Genomic DNA, 14,522 nt, shown 5'->3' with positions numbered 1-14,522 from the left:
ACCAACATCCGCTATTGCACTGATGGCTGCTGATGTTATTTGATACTCAAAACAATATACCAAACAATGTCCAGGAACAACCATGTGTACATAGCCTATGTGTGTTTTTATTGCAACTGGTGTGAAGTGTTGCAAGATTATTGTGATTGAAGAAATAATGAGACGTACAAACAGTTCCAAACTTGATTCCTTTATTTACTGAATTTATTTACTGAATTCCTTCCAAGATTCATAAACTTGACTATTCCCTATCAGGCTATGTTCACACAATGTTGTTTTTATGTAAAGAGTGGATGCTGACTGCAATGGAATCAGTGTCCCTTCTTTACTGCAGGGGCAGCATTGCATTGAAGTTCTTTAGAACTTTAGTTCTTTAAAAAAGTGTTCATGCCTATTAATTCTGGACGCTGTTCAGTGAAGAGCGTCCAGAAATAATAGCTGTTTACACAATGTAAAGTCGGGCAGCAACCGCACTTTGCATTGAAATGAATGGTTAATTGATTTGTGGGGACACCCAACGGAGCCCACAAGTCCATTGTAAAAAAAGATTGCACGTCCTGAATGCAGCCCGGCGGCCAGCAGTTTAACACCATCCGATGCTATGCAAGGGACGCTGTTAAAGGTTGTGTGAACATATCCTTACTATGGAATAATGAAGTCAGAGAGCTTTAGGCTGGGTTCGCACTGCATTTTTGCAATCATTCTTTCTCATCTACTTTATGTAAAAAAAACCCTGATAATAAATGGATGCATTTGGGTGCATCCATTTTGATCCGTTTTTCCATTTAAAAAAATGGATCAAAATACATGCTTTTTTTTTAACATACGCAAAATCTTGGTCAATCACGTTTTTGTGTACGCTAAAAAAATGGATTTATTTGTTCCGTTTTTTTGTTGTTTTTTCCCCCCTTTTTTTATAATGGAAGTCAATTGAGAACCAGATCAAAACGGATGCACACAAATGCATCCTTTTTTTTTTTTTGCATAAAAGTGATTAAAAAAATTAACTATTGCAAAATGCAGAGTGAACCCAGCCTTATATATGTGTTTTTTTAAAGGGAACCTGTCACCCCCCCATGTCGGGGCAGAGCCTGGCCGACTTTCGCTAGAGACCCTTATACTTAACCCCAGAGAATGAAGTCCCGCTCCTGGAGCCGCTCCCGCTGCCAAGATATCACCATCAGAAGCCTGGAATGCGCGCATCAGAGATGAGTCCGATGCCCATAGAGAATGACGGCTCCATTCGTTCCCTATGGGCCTCGGACTCATTTTTGATGCACGTGTGCCGGGCTTCCGACGGTGATATCTCGGCAGCAGGAGCGGCTCCAGAAACGGGACTTCGTTCTTCGGGTTAAGTGTAAGGGTCTCTAGCCGGGGGTCGGCCAGGCTCTGCCCTGACACGGGGGGGTGACAGGTTCCCTAGGTTCCCTAGGATATAATATAGGTGATGCAACTAGTACCAAAGGATGATTGAAGCAAAAATGAAATTACAGGGCAAATAAATAATTCTCATTTTGTGTTTCTTTCTTACTTCTTAGATCTGTACCTCTTTGTATGCTGGATATAAATGATGACCTAATACAAAGTAATATCTAATAACATCTAAGCCTATTGGGTGCATTGAAATGATTACAATTGTTCCATTGTAGTCACGGCTGTTAGTAGACAAAATAAAAGAATCTCTATATTCATGTTGCTTTTAGTCTTTTCACAAGAGTTATAAAGCTTAGACTGGGAACATAAGCCTTTGTGATAGAGAATAAATTGACTGGTTTTGCCTGGAACAGAAAAGTTTTGGGAGAAAAGATAAATTATTCTCTATTTCTAAATTGCTTTTTACTTCACTTATAAAGCTCTTGTTCCTGCCCGGAACATACCGCTTTTGGAAAGAAATAAATCTGCTGTTCCTGATCAGAACCATGGTGTTCAAAGCTATAAATTATTTTCTATTTCTGCATTATATCTTATCAGGTATAAGCCGCAGTTGCTGCATGGAATGCAGGTTTTCAACGAGCGGCAAATTCATTGTTTTGCTATCTCCAGATTTATATGTAGGTGAGCAACAGATACAGAGCCAATTGCTTTGTGTTTATAAACATTAAATGTTAACAATAGGAATCTTAAGAAAAATAAATTAGCTGCTGATATTCCAAATATAGGTAAAAAAAAATACATTGTTGTTTCTGACAGTAATTGATATTTGGACATCAAATGTAGAGCTAGGTGGTCACTGAATTAACAGTGATCTTAACATAAGTTTTAATAGAGTCTTTATTAACTCCTTCACGTCAGCAATACACACACATATATATATATATATATATATATATATATATATATATACACATATACATATTCCTGCTGCACATCCCCGTGCAGTGGGAACGTATATATACATTCCTGACAGTAAGGGGCTTTAGATGTGGGTGGGACCGCTGCACACATCAGTGTGTCTGGGGTCAAAGACGACAGCTGCCTGTCATTAACCCCTTAAACGCTACGATCTATAGCAAACGAACATGCAAAGGTGTGGGCTGGGCAGAGGCAGGGATGGGAGCGTGAAGCCAGGTAACCTTCAGTAACAGCTCTGGTGGAGGGACGGAAGAGAGACCATCGGGAAGATGTGAATCATCATCATCTCAGTGGTCTCTCCCATCCCTGCACAGGAGCTGTCATTATCTCTATTGTGTGGGCGGTCAATAGACCTGGATGGATGACTGCTGGGGGAGCTACTCTCACCAGTAGGTTCGTACGAACCTGAACTCTCGGCAATGATTACTGCTGTCTGCCTGCTCCGTGGAGAGGGTGGATACAGCCGGAGGACCGCCTGGTAAACTGGGATACAGCCATAGCCCTAGGCTGTATTCCAGTTTTCCAGGCGGTCCTCCGGCTGTATCCAGCCTCTCCACGTAGAGGGCAGACAGCAGTAATCATTGCCGAGAGTTCAGGTTCGTACGAACCCGAACCTCGGCAGGTTCGGACCATCCCTACTCACCAGCTCTCCTCTATCACACCTGTCAGCCTAGACTCTGTTCCTCCTGCCCGTGTAGCTATGTAGCTGACCCGCCGTCCTGACCTTCCTTTACTTCTCCCCAAAGCTTTGCGCTTGGGAAGAGAGCAGGCTGTACCCTCCCTCCCCAGGCACAGTCTGCTCTCTCTCTAAGTGCAGAACATGTAAATGTCATTTATACTGCACAGTGAATGAACCCGGTAAATGATACTTGAATTAGGTGGCTTGTCTTTTCAGATTTTCAGAATAGAGTAATAATGGCCAATATTTTACAAGACTATTGTAAATGGCATGTACTAGGAGAGCAATTCATAAAAGTATTCATGTCTTAAAGAGGTATTCTAGTATAAAAAAAAAAAAGTTATACTCAACCTGCCTCAATCCCCCACATCATCTAGTATAGTAACTTTCAGGCTCCTGCTCATCACAGCTTTCTGATAATTCCAAGAGAAGATGCAAGTGCAGGTTCTGTCAGCTCAGACACTCATTGGCCAGAGCAGCATCCCATCTCAGTTAATGAGTGGGCAGGTCCTGCTGAGAAGACTTTTTTGGAAAGTGGCAACAAGCGGTGATGAGCAGGGGACTGGAAGGCACCACAGTGGCAGCTGTGGGGAAGCTTGGTAGATGAGTATGACTTTTAAATATCAATAGAACAGTCCAGTTCCCGTGCACGGCGCCGGTCTGTTACCATGCACTGGCTGGGGCTGAAGCACTGGAGGCAGGTTTGCCCACCCCGAGTGGGGGGAAACCCCTGCCCCCCTACAACGTGCTCCATTGGTTTAATAGACCGGTGCAATGAGCAGGAACCTGTCCGCACTTTAAAAGAAAGTCCAGGGCACCAGCTTCTCCACGCAAGTGCTGTTCTTTTGATATGCAAAACATAAAGCGAATGTAGCTGATGGTACATTCGTTTTAAGACTATTACCTATATGACAATAATGTTTTTAAAAAAAATGGAGTCATGAGGCACATTGTTCAAAATGGCAGCTGTGGGGGACTTTGGTAGGTGCGTATAACTTTTTATTTGTACTGCTCCCCTAGCTATAGAGAGCTAGATAGATATGAATTGTATTATTTTTATTGTTTTATTTTATTTTTTACTGGAGTACCTCTTCAATGATCTACAGTGGTTATGGAAACCTCGATGAAAAAAAATTTAATTTTCTCTTCTTATTTAACTTTTTTTTTTAACAGATAATAAGTTTAATACCTATTTGACAATGATGTTTCACAAATAATTAGAGTCATGGGGCACATTACTCAAAATGGATCCACTGTTTTTGAATTTATTTTACTTGGATTTCAGGTAACTCGAAAGGTGGAAATTACAATCTTCATTTTACTTTTCATTGCTTATACTATTACTTTGCTTGGAAATATCCTTATTCTACTAGTGATATTCAGCAATTCTAGTCTTTATACCCCTATGTATTTGTTTATTGCACATTTTTCCACACTTGAGACTCTTAATGTAACTTTTATAATTCCAAAACTTTTAGACAATTTATTGCTAAAACGTAAAACTATCTTCTACTTTTTCTGTATGTTACAGTCTTGGTTATATTTTTCAATAGGAACTAGTGAGGTGATCCTTCTGGCTATCATGTCAATAGATCGTTATATAGCCATATGTAGGCCTTTACATTACTCCAATATGATGAGCAACACTATATCGAAGAATTTGGCCATAGGATGTTGGTGTGCTGGATTTCTTGCCATCTCATGTCCTTCTATATTAATGCTCAGAAAGACCTTCTGCAATAACATCATTAACCATTTCTTCTGTGATAGTAGTCCATTAGTACGACTATCTTGTACAGAAACATTGGTAATTGAGTTTCTGAATGTCACCATTTCTACGGTGATTGTGTTTAGTTCTCTCTTAGTTATAATAATTACTTACATTTATATAATTGTAGTTGTATGCAAATTGTCGACTGCTACTGAGAGAAAGAAAGCTTTTTCAACTTGCGTTTCCCATTTGACATTGGTAGCTTTGGGCTATGGAGGGATGATATTTATTTATGTGACTCCCACTCATAGTCGCTCATTGGAAACAAACAAAGCTGTCTCTGTCATCAATATAATAATTACACCGCTACTTAGTCCTTTCATTTTTACCCTTCGTAATGAGAATGTAAAAGAAGCTATAAAAGTAACTATTTTAAAAAATGTGAAGGGACAATTTTTGTAATGTAATAAAAATGGACTAAAATGATCTTGCAAAATATAGTCTAAAAACAAACATTTGTATCATTGTTATATTAAAGCGAAAGACTTCAAAAGACTGGTGCAGGGATAACGGTGCCCCGATCCCTTTTTTGAATTCAAGGAGCTGCATCACAGAAGGGAGGTGCTTCCTTTAACTACTCCACCCCCTTGTCAACTTGTAGGTTTTACGATCTGACAGAATCCTCTCTCCCTCTGTACTAGTCTTTATTTTATTTCGTTTATGTTTATTATACTTGTTTTCATATTTTATTGATGCAAATGTTATGCTAGGTTGTGTTATCGTATGTACAGTGCTCTGGAATCAATGACACTTTAAAATAAATATATAATAACGATGATGATGATGATGAAGAACTAGGAAGAAGGAGGAGAAAAAGAAGAGCAAGGTTCATAGCAGGGACAAAAATTTGTTGCTTAAATGTTGGGATTTGAAGCATATCTATAGAAGATTGGCAGAGAGGGCAAAAAAATATATATATATATATATTTTTAATTCCTATCTATTACTATGCTCCATAGCTTCTGATTAATACTGATACCCATAATACTTCTACAGCGTAAAATGGGGGTGATTTATTAAAGGGTGTAAAATATACACTGGTGTAAACTGCCCATATTAACCAATTACAGCTCTGCCTTCAACTTTGGTAAAATGAAAGAGGAGCTTTGGTAGGTTGCTGTAGGCAATTTTACACTCTTTGATAAATCTGAGCCAATTTGTTTATATTCAGTTATATCTAATGAGCAGCCCAGTACAATTTGATTAAATAAGATTTTTCTTTTTCCTTGTTATTATTATTATTATTATTTTTTTTTTTTACTTTTTAGTCCTCCTAGGGGCTTACATGACCAATCATTATATTGCTCATATAGATCAACGCAGTACATATGAATAGCAGTGTGTGTGTGTGTGGGGGGGGGAGGGGGGGAGGCTGAGAGGTTGTGTCAAGGAAAAGAAAGAAGGAGAACCTGGGAACATAGTCCAGGAAGGCCAAAAAATTCAGGCACATAATATATAAAACATATCATAACCACAATATAACCATCAGTCTTTCTGTATTTTAGCTTGTTACATTAGGTTAGGTTAAGGGGAAGTTGGGCTTGGCTTGAAATAAGGCTAGGACCTTACCTAATTAGGACTAGGAATAGTGATAAATGAGGCCAGTGTTTGTGATACTGTGTACAAGACCTGTCATTGCAGGTCAGCACCACTAGGGTGGGGGGTGAATAGGGGAAAAAGGTGGGGATGGAACCTGATATAGCAGGTCTGCACCAGTACAGGTGCGGTGGGCTTACTATCATAATGTAATGTTGGGGAGACAAATAAATGCCTGGCATGGTGTATGTAGTGGTATCCCATCTTGTTTAAGGATGTAACTGGGGATGTCTATAGAAACAACATCCACTGTGTACATAGGGTATATCGATGATGTAGAAGCACGAATATCTGAGCAACCACAGTGCTAAGGGGGAGACCAAGCTGTACTATGTCAGCCTTGAAAAGTGGTCACTGCTGGTCACTCCAAAGAACGACTGACACACATGAAAACATGAAGTTATGCCTATATCAATAGATGTTATGCTAAGAGGATCACCCCACAAAATTGGGGTTCCCAATGATAACCAAAGACTCCTGAGCACAAGCCTCTGAGAATCCCAATAATATTGTCTGTAGAACTGAATTTAGAGGGTATGGATGAAAACACTCCCAAAATGCAGCCAACTGATTATTTATTATAAGTAAAGGTAAGTACAACAGTGTACATGATAATCAGACTGGTATGAAAGGAGAAGGATCCAGGCCAGATCACAGATGGATGAACAATGCGAGAAGTAGAGGATTAGAGCTCCAAAGGTGTACTGCAAGCGCGGGAACCACCCGAGAGCATGGAGAGCAGCATGCTGTAAACGGCAGAGGACTGTGTGGAAAAAGAGACAATACTATGGTCAGGGCCGTATTACCAGCTGTTGCTGCCCTAGGCACTAAACCTGCAGATGGCCCCATCTTTACTCACAAATTAGCATAATAATTTGCTGGTTTCTGAACTTCAAATTGATATCTGATCAGTCTTAGGCCACGTTCCCACATTTAGGCTATGTTCACACTACATAACTTTCCGGCTGTAGCACGCTCCGTGAATAAGCGGACGGAGATTTACGTAGTTTGCGTACAATGGAAAGTATACAATCTACGGATGCACAGTTCACACTACGTACGAACTTACGCCCGGATCGTATGCGGCGCCGTAAAAAATAACCCAGACCATTGTTTCGGGACGGAAATGCTGTAACTTACGCCCGTAGCATAACATGCGGTCCCGTACGGAGTGGTGATATCTTCTTTTTTCCACTTTGTTTTGCCAATCCAAAAGGTTCTGTGGGGTGTCCGGGGCTAGCCGAAGATATCCTAGTAAAATACCGCTGTCAGATCGCTATGTACGCCGCTCGGGAAGCGTACATAGCTTACGGGCGTAAGTTTGCGGACCGTACGTAGCCGGCCGCAACTTGTGTAAATTCCGGCTGGAGTTTTACACGTATATGTCCGGCCGCGAAAAATATGCGGCCGGACATATACATAGTGTGAACACAGCCTCACTGTACATCACCACATGCAGCCAAAACCAGACCCTCATGCGGTAACCAATAGGCGTGCAAGGCCATTAATCCTGGTAACAGAACATGACTACAGAGTAAGAAATGGGAGCCTGGTGTTGGCCACATTCATTTCTCTACATGTAGAAACATTGTCTAAATCACGTTTTTCATGGTTTTAAACTGCTTAAAACATAAACAAATTTCCACATTGAATCAATGATTAGAACAGTCTGCATATTGTCTGAAGGAATTCTCACCACAGGATTGGTAGATTGGTAAGTAATAGCTCCAGGCGTCACAGTTAACACTGCAACCGGGCCTGAACCATACCGCCATACTGTGACTGGATAGCACCGCTATATCAGACCTGATCATGCACCCCCCCACACACACAAAAAGACACGAGATTTACTGACAAGTCTGAAAGGGAGGTGCAAAAGTAAAAAAAAAACTGTTTTTTTCTTCTCCCTGCTTCCTGGTGCTGCCCTCTGCAAGGTGCTGCCCTAGGTACCGGGCCACGGGTTTCTAGTTGTTTATACAGACCTGACTATGGTTACAAACCATCCTGAAGTCATGAAAGAGTAGGGGGGACAAAGTGAGGTGGATAAGGGAAGGAGGGGAAATGGGGTGGGAAGGGAGTAAAAGAAAGAGAATAGGGAGGGGAAAGGGAAGGATCATGAAGGGAACCAGAAAAAAAAAAAAAACCATTGGGGACACAACACAGGAAGGTGGTAAAAGCAAATCTACTAAAAGTAGATACTTATAATAGAAAAATCAGTCCACATCAATCCCTCTGGGCGTGATTAGCCTCCATTAGCCTGCATACTTATGGTGACGTCACCGAGAGGCACGCTTTCCCTAACGTCAGCATGCCAATGTTCTTGCTGTGCCACACTTGCGCAGGTTAGTGGGTCCACTCCGCGCAGTACTGCGCAGGTGCAAAATAGCCTCAAACTCATTGCCGGATTTCCAGCAATGAGTTTGACGCTTTCTGCACCTGCGGATGGGGGGTGTAAAAGCATGTTTGGGAAATGTGCTGGGTGCTGCTATAAGGAGGGAATGCAGTCAATCATTCTGCACTGCAGCTGACTAATATTATGATGAACATCATGGAAATGTTTGGGCACAGGCAAAGGCAACATGTTTTTACAGCTATTACACTATGGAGAAAGTGCACTGAGCCTTGTGAGCACTGCACTGGGCTGATGCTTTACACAGTACAGCAGTATAGTTGGCATGTGTGAGAGAAGGGGTTACTTATGCACTGGCTTTGGAAGGAACAATATGAACAGAGCATTGAGCTGATGGATATTTCACTGTGTGTGCACTGGGAGCTCTGTAGTGCCGTGCTCTAGCAGGGGAATTTTAAAGACCAATTTATATTATGCTGGTCTTGATAACACTCTCCATAGTGACTAAAACTTTGGAACAGTTGTTTTTGGGTAAGGAATAGTGTTGAGCGAGAATGCTCACCAAGCACCTCGTGGGGCTTGGTTTACTGGAATATACATTAGAACTCCAGGGGTATGCAGTCAATTAACGGCATACCGCCAGAGTTTTAATGTGTAAAAAAAAAGAAAGAATATTTTTGGGTTTATCAACCACGAGTGCTAAATGTTACCGTTTTGATGTAGTTAAGACACTGATGCATCGCTGTCTTAAAGGGAACCAATCACTTAAAAAACGCATGTAAAGCTATGGGAATGTGCTGTAGCAGCACCCAGCACACTTCCCAAACATGCTTTTATACCCCCGTCCCTGCACTGTACAAGCCAAAAACGTACTTTATAAACTCGGCGCCCTGTATGTAAATTACCCCCAAGTAGTCCTCTGAGCGGGGAGCTGCGGGCAAGTAGTCACGGTCCCAGGGCGTTCTGCAGTGCTAATCACGCCCCTCTGGGCGTGATTAGCCTGCATAATTGTGGCAGCGTCATCGGAGGCGCGCTGTCTCTAACGTTAGCACGCCTACGTTCTTGCTGTGCCGCTCATGCGCAGTACAGCATTTCCGGTCTGCGCCGTACTGCGCACGTGCAGAAAGCCTCAAACTCATTGCTGGAGATCCGGCAATGAGTTCGAGCCATGCCTGGCTGAGTAATTAACTGCTCAGCCAATCAGTGACTGGACAATCGCTCAGCTAGGCTGTGACATTGCAGTGGAAGATTGCGGCACTACAGACAAGTGATTTTGATGAGAGCAAAAATATCCTTTTTAGGCTGGGTTCACACTACGTATATTTCAGTCAGTATTGTGGTCCCCATATTATAAACAAAACCAGGAGTGGATTAAAAACACAGAAAGAATCTGTTCACACAATGTTGAAATTAAGTGAATGGCCGTCATTTGATGGCAAATATTTGCTGGTATTTAAAAACGACTGTTGTATTGAAATAATGGCAGTTATTTACTGTTATATGGCGGCCATCCACTCAATTTCAACATTGTGTGAACAGATCCTTTCTGTGTTTTGTAGTGTGAACCCAGCCCAAAAATGTATTTATACACATTAAATACCGCCGAAGTTCTAATGTGTATTGCAGTAAGATATTGCATTTTTTCATTCTTATTTTTGTATATTTCATACCTTGAAGGGATATGTAAACGATATGTATCTTGCAGTAATGTACTGCATTTTGTTATTCTAACTTTTGTATATTTCATTTAGACATACCTTCAATGGATGAAATATATAAAAATTAGAATGAAAAATTGCAATACCAAGCAGGGGACAACTACTGAAGTCTCTCATTGATTTTAATTGGGTTCATTACTCGAGTCGAGAACTCGAGTATTTAAAAATGCTTGACTCGAGTAATGACTCGAGTGATGAGCTTGCTCAACACTAGTAAGGAGTCATTTTTTTTTTTAAAAAGGAAGTGATTTACAGAAATATTAGGAATTGCTCAGGCACAAATGGAAGTTGACTTAAGTTATTAAAAACAACAATGGCCAATTCTTTACTGAAAAATAATTTGAAATTTGAGTGATATTGTCAGAAGCCAGCCATCACACTCGGCTGCCAACACCACAGTAGCTTACCATCGGTTGCGAGAAGCGTGCCAGCGGTGTCCCTGATGACCGGTCCGGCTAGTTGGTAGGGACGCAGTGGTATCGCATTTGTTGTTGCCACGACTGAGGCTTCACTGTCCCCTGCCAATTGCAACAGGTGTAATGTGTTTTCATCAACTAACTGGCGGCCGACACCACCAGTTAGCTTTGCAAAGAGGTCTGGAGCTGGGACTTTAGCCTCCATAAATGTCCTCCCTTGTTTGTCCTTCTTTGCCTTCAATAGAGCCTTTGTGTGAGAGTGACTAAGCTAATGTTTATCCTGATTGAATTCCCTGGTTTCCTGATCCTGGTTTTTGGCTTCCTGACTTTCCTTTTGACTTACGACTTTGTATCGCACCGACCGTTTGTTATCGACCTTGCTATCCAAGTTAATGTGTTTGTTCATCTTGTCCGCATTTTATGTTCTCACCTGCCCAGGCTAGGGACTGTTGCCAAGTTATCCGCTGCCAGTTAGGGCAGTTGCGATAAGCAGGCAGGGACAGCGGGGCAGGTGCTTCACCTGTCTTGTGTCCTTTAGCCCCAAACCTGACAGATATTTAATGAAAAAAAATCTATTGTTGGTTGTTATATTTTTTCAGTCAGTATGTTTCTTGAAGGGCTGTTAGATTATCATCACTATCATTACATATAAAAATAAATATTTAAAGTCATTATTTATAAATGTGCCCTGTGACTAGTTCAAGGAATTGTAATTATGTAATTAGGTTTGATTTATTTTTTCTCCCAATGCATAAGGGAAAATTTAAATAGAAGGCTGGATTGTATGTTTGCATGCTACTGTATATTATAAAACATACAGGAACAAAGCTTCTTGCATATACAATCCACTTATTACTAACAGTTTAAAGAAGTACAGTGATCCTTCAACTTACAATCGCCTCAGCTTACAATATTGTCAAAAAAGGTCCTTTCTGGACCATCGTAACACTGCAAGTTGAGACCAGACAATGTTACAGACAATCAGGACATGCAGCACATGTGAATAGCTAGATGATCCAACAATAAAAATGGCCAGTTTTCTGATAAAACACCAGTATTACTGAAGTGCGTGTGCAAGTGCAGTGATTGGCTATCAAGTAACCCTCTTTACGGTATAATGTGATACTACCTGTTTTGTACTGCTCTTTACCTTAATAGAATAAGCTTCTCCTTTGGTTACCAGGTGAGGATGGCTTAATTTTATTTTTCTGGGATTAGAAGAGTATTTTCCTTTATCTACATTAGTTGTCTGCTTATTTTTCTTTAAATCTTAATTTGTTCTCATTTTGGGGGCTTCCGAACCAATTACTAGCTTTCCATAAAGTTTTGGTCTCAATATATTTTCAACTTACAATGGTCATCCTGGAACAAACTAATTTTGTAACTTGAGGGAGTACCGTATATAACAAATTTTATTTCAGACTTTCTTCTGAATATTTGGTAAGTTTAGAAAAAAAAAATATAATAATTGTTTAGCTTTTTAGCATTTACCTACAGTCCTATAATGGTGCCCTAAGGCCCTTACATCGGATTTAAAGTGGTTACATTTTAGAAGAGGTCAGGTAATTAAAGTTTATCATAAAATCTTGCCATAGATTTGTGTGCGGTAAACTTGTATAAAAGCAATTGTTCGAAACAGACCCACCCTTGGTGTAAGACTACACATGTACTTGCCGACAAAAGCAGTGTGGTACATACACTACAGATTATAAATTCCCCCTTTGTATGCAGGACAAAGACACCTCGGTCCTCTTCAAAGTAGGTACCTTGGCACCTCACACAGTTCTCCCAGTTTGTCTTTCACTGTAAAATCAATTACATTTAATGCAGATGTGTTCATCTATTACCTTAGTCTTTTTTAATGTATTGATGACCACACGATACACAGGCTCATTTAACACCCTCTAATTCCCCACTGACTAGCAAAGCAAACTCCATTCCAGTCTACTCTCTTTGACTGCCAGGTAACATTGATGAGGTACAAACCATTCTCTTTATAACAATGGACGGATACTGGACAGACCTTGCATTATTGAGTATTTTATTTTATAAAATCTAGATAGCACTGATAACATTGAGATTTGCTTTAAAATCTGCACATACAGTAAATTCCCCTTTGTTCCTTTGTTTAATAAATATATAGTCAAAATGGATCCGGAAAATGGCAATGTAACTGAATTCTTGCTTGTTGGTTTTAAAAATCTTCATAGCTTCCGAACCTTTGTGTTTATTTTCCTTCTTCTTATATACATTTTCACTTTGTCTGGAAATCTTTTGATCATTTTTCTGGTTGCAACCAATGCTCGTCTTCGCTCTCCGATGTACTTCTTCCTTAGCAACCTATCTATATCTGAGGTCGCTTTTACTACAAATATTGTTCCCAACATGTTAGACAACTTACTTTCACAAAATTTTTCCATATCACTCCCTAGGTGCCTGACTCAGTATTATTTCTTCAGTTCTACCGCCACAACTGAATGTTTACTCCTTGCAATTATGTCATATGACCGATATTTGGCAATATGCAGACCACTACATTACTTTTCCTTGATAAATTTTCAATTGTGCTGCCAAACTGCCATGTGTTCTTGGTTAGCTGGTTTAACAATATCAATGGTAACTCTTATTTTACTATGCAAGTCAAATTTTTGCGGTCCAAATATAATAGACAATTTTTTCTGTGATCTTTCACCCCTTATAGAACTCTCCTGTTCAGATAAATTAGTGATAGAAATGGAATCTTTTGTATTTGCCTCTCTATTAACATTATTGCCCTTTGTATTTATTATTACAACTTACATTATGATTCTCTACAATATTCTCAAGATTCCTTCAGCAACTGGCAGAAAGAAAGCCTTTTCCACATGTAGTTCTCATCTTGTTGTTGTATCTACTTATTACGGAACTCTCATCACTATGTATGTAGCACCATCCCGAAAGCAAATATTTAGTATAAGCAAAGCACTTTCATTGCTTTATATTGTAGTGACTCCACTGTTGAACCCAATTGTGTACAGCCTCAGAAATAAAGAAATTCACTTTGCACTGAACTCCATAACAAAATATTTCACAACTGCAAATTTCTAATAGTGTTGAGTAAGCATGCTCCGATACTGCTCGAATAACTGACGGCCCTCAGTTATAGCTCCCAACAAATCTATTTCCTTCTTTTGTTCAAAATTTTGTAAATTTTGTTCTTTCAGGGGATGTTTAAACAAAATTTACAATAATTAGAGTGAAAAATATAATAGCTTTCTGCAAAACATATTAAAAATATTCTGTTTCAACCTCCCGTAAATGAACGAAATACACACAATTTAGAATGGAAAAAAAAAAAAAAATGATTTGACCGTCCGATGGTCCTCAGTTAAATTCACTTTATTAAAGGAGAAGTCCAGCAATTGCTGAAATCCTGAAGCCTGTAGGAGGAGGAGGGACACTGATTGCAAAGGGGAACTTACCCCTCCTCGGGCCTACAGTGAGTGGTGGAAGTGGCCAATGATTTCACAACTCTTGGGAAAATTCCCTGGCTGCTGAACTAGCCACTCAGCCAATAAGTTAATGGAGAGGCATCCCGCCCCAGTTACTGGATGAGTGGTGAGTCCATTAGCTAAGTGGTGATGTGTCCACCCCGGAGATC

General features: G+C 40.2%; 1 protein-coding gene across 1 annotated transcript; it reads left to right on the top strand.

The window, feature by feature from the left end:
- Positions 1-13,030: 13,030 nt before the first annotated feature.
- Positions 13,031-13,969, top strand: LOC138786412 (olfactory receptor 11L1-like). The gene has a single exon (XM_069963402.1). It carries the CDS (start codon positions 13,031-13,033, stop codon positions 13,967-13,969), a length of 939 nt encoding a protein of 312 aa, XP_069819503.1.
- The last annotated feature ends 553 nt before the right edge of the window (positions 13,970-14,522 follow it).

This window comes from Dendropsophus ebraccatus, chromosome 3 (assembly GCF_027789765.1).
Source record: "Dendropsophus ebraccatus isolate aDenEbr1 chromosome 3, aDenEbr1.pat, whole genome shotgun sequence".
Lineage (NCBI taxonomy): Eukaryota > Metazoa > Chordata > Amphibia > Anura > Hylidae > Dendropsophus > Dendropsophus ebraccatus.
Note: the sequence above shows the minus strand (reverse complement) of the source record. Positions and strands in the feature narration are given on the sequence as shown.

Bases quoted from the DNA above. Each gene is read 5' to 3' on its own strand.
- LOC138786412 (XM_069963402.1), top strand. From the start codon at position 13,031: ATGGATCCGGAAAATGGCAATGTAACTGAATTCTTGCTTGTTGGTTTT.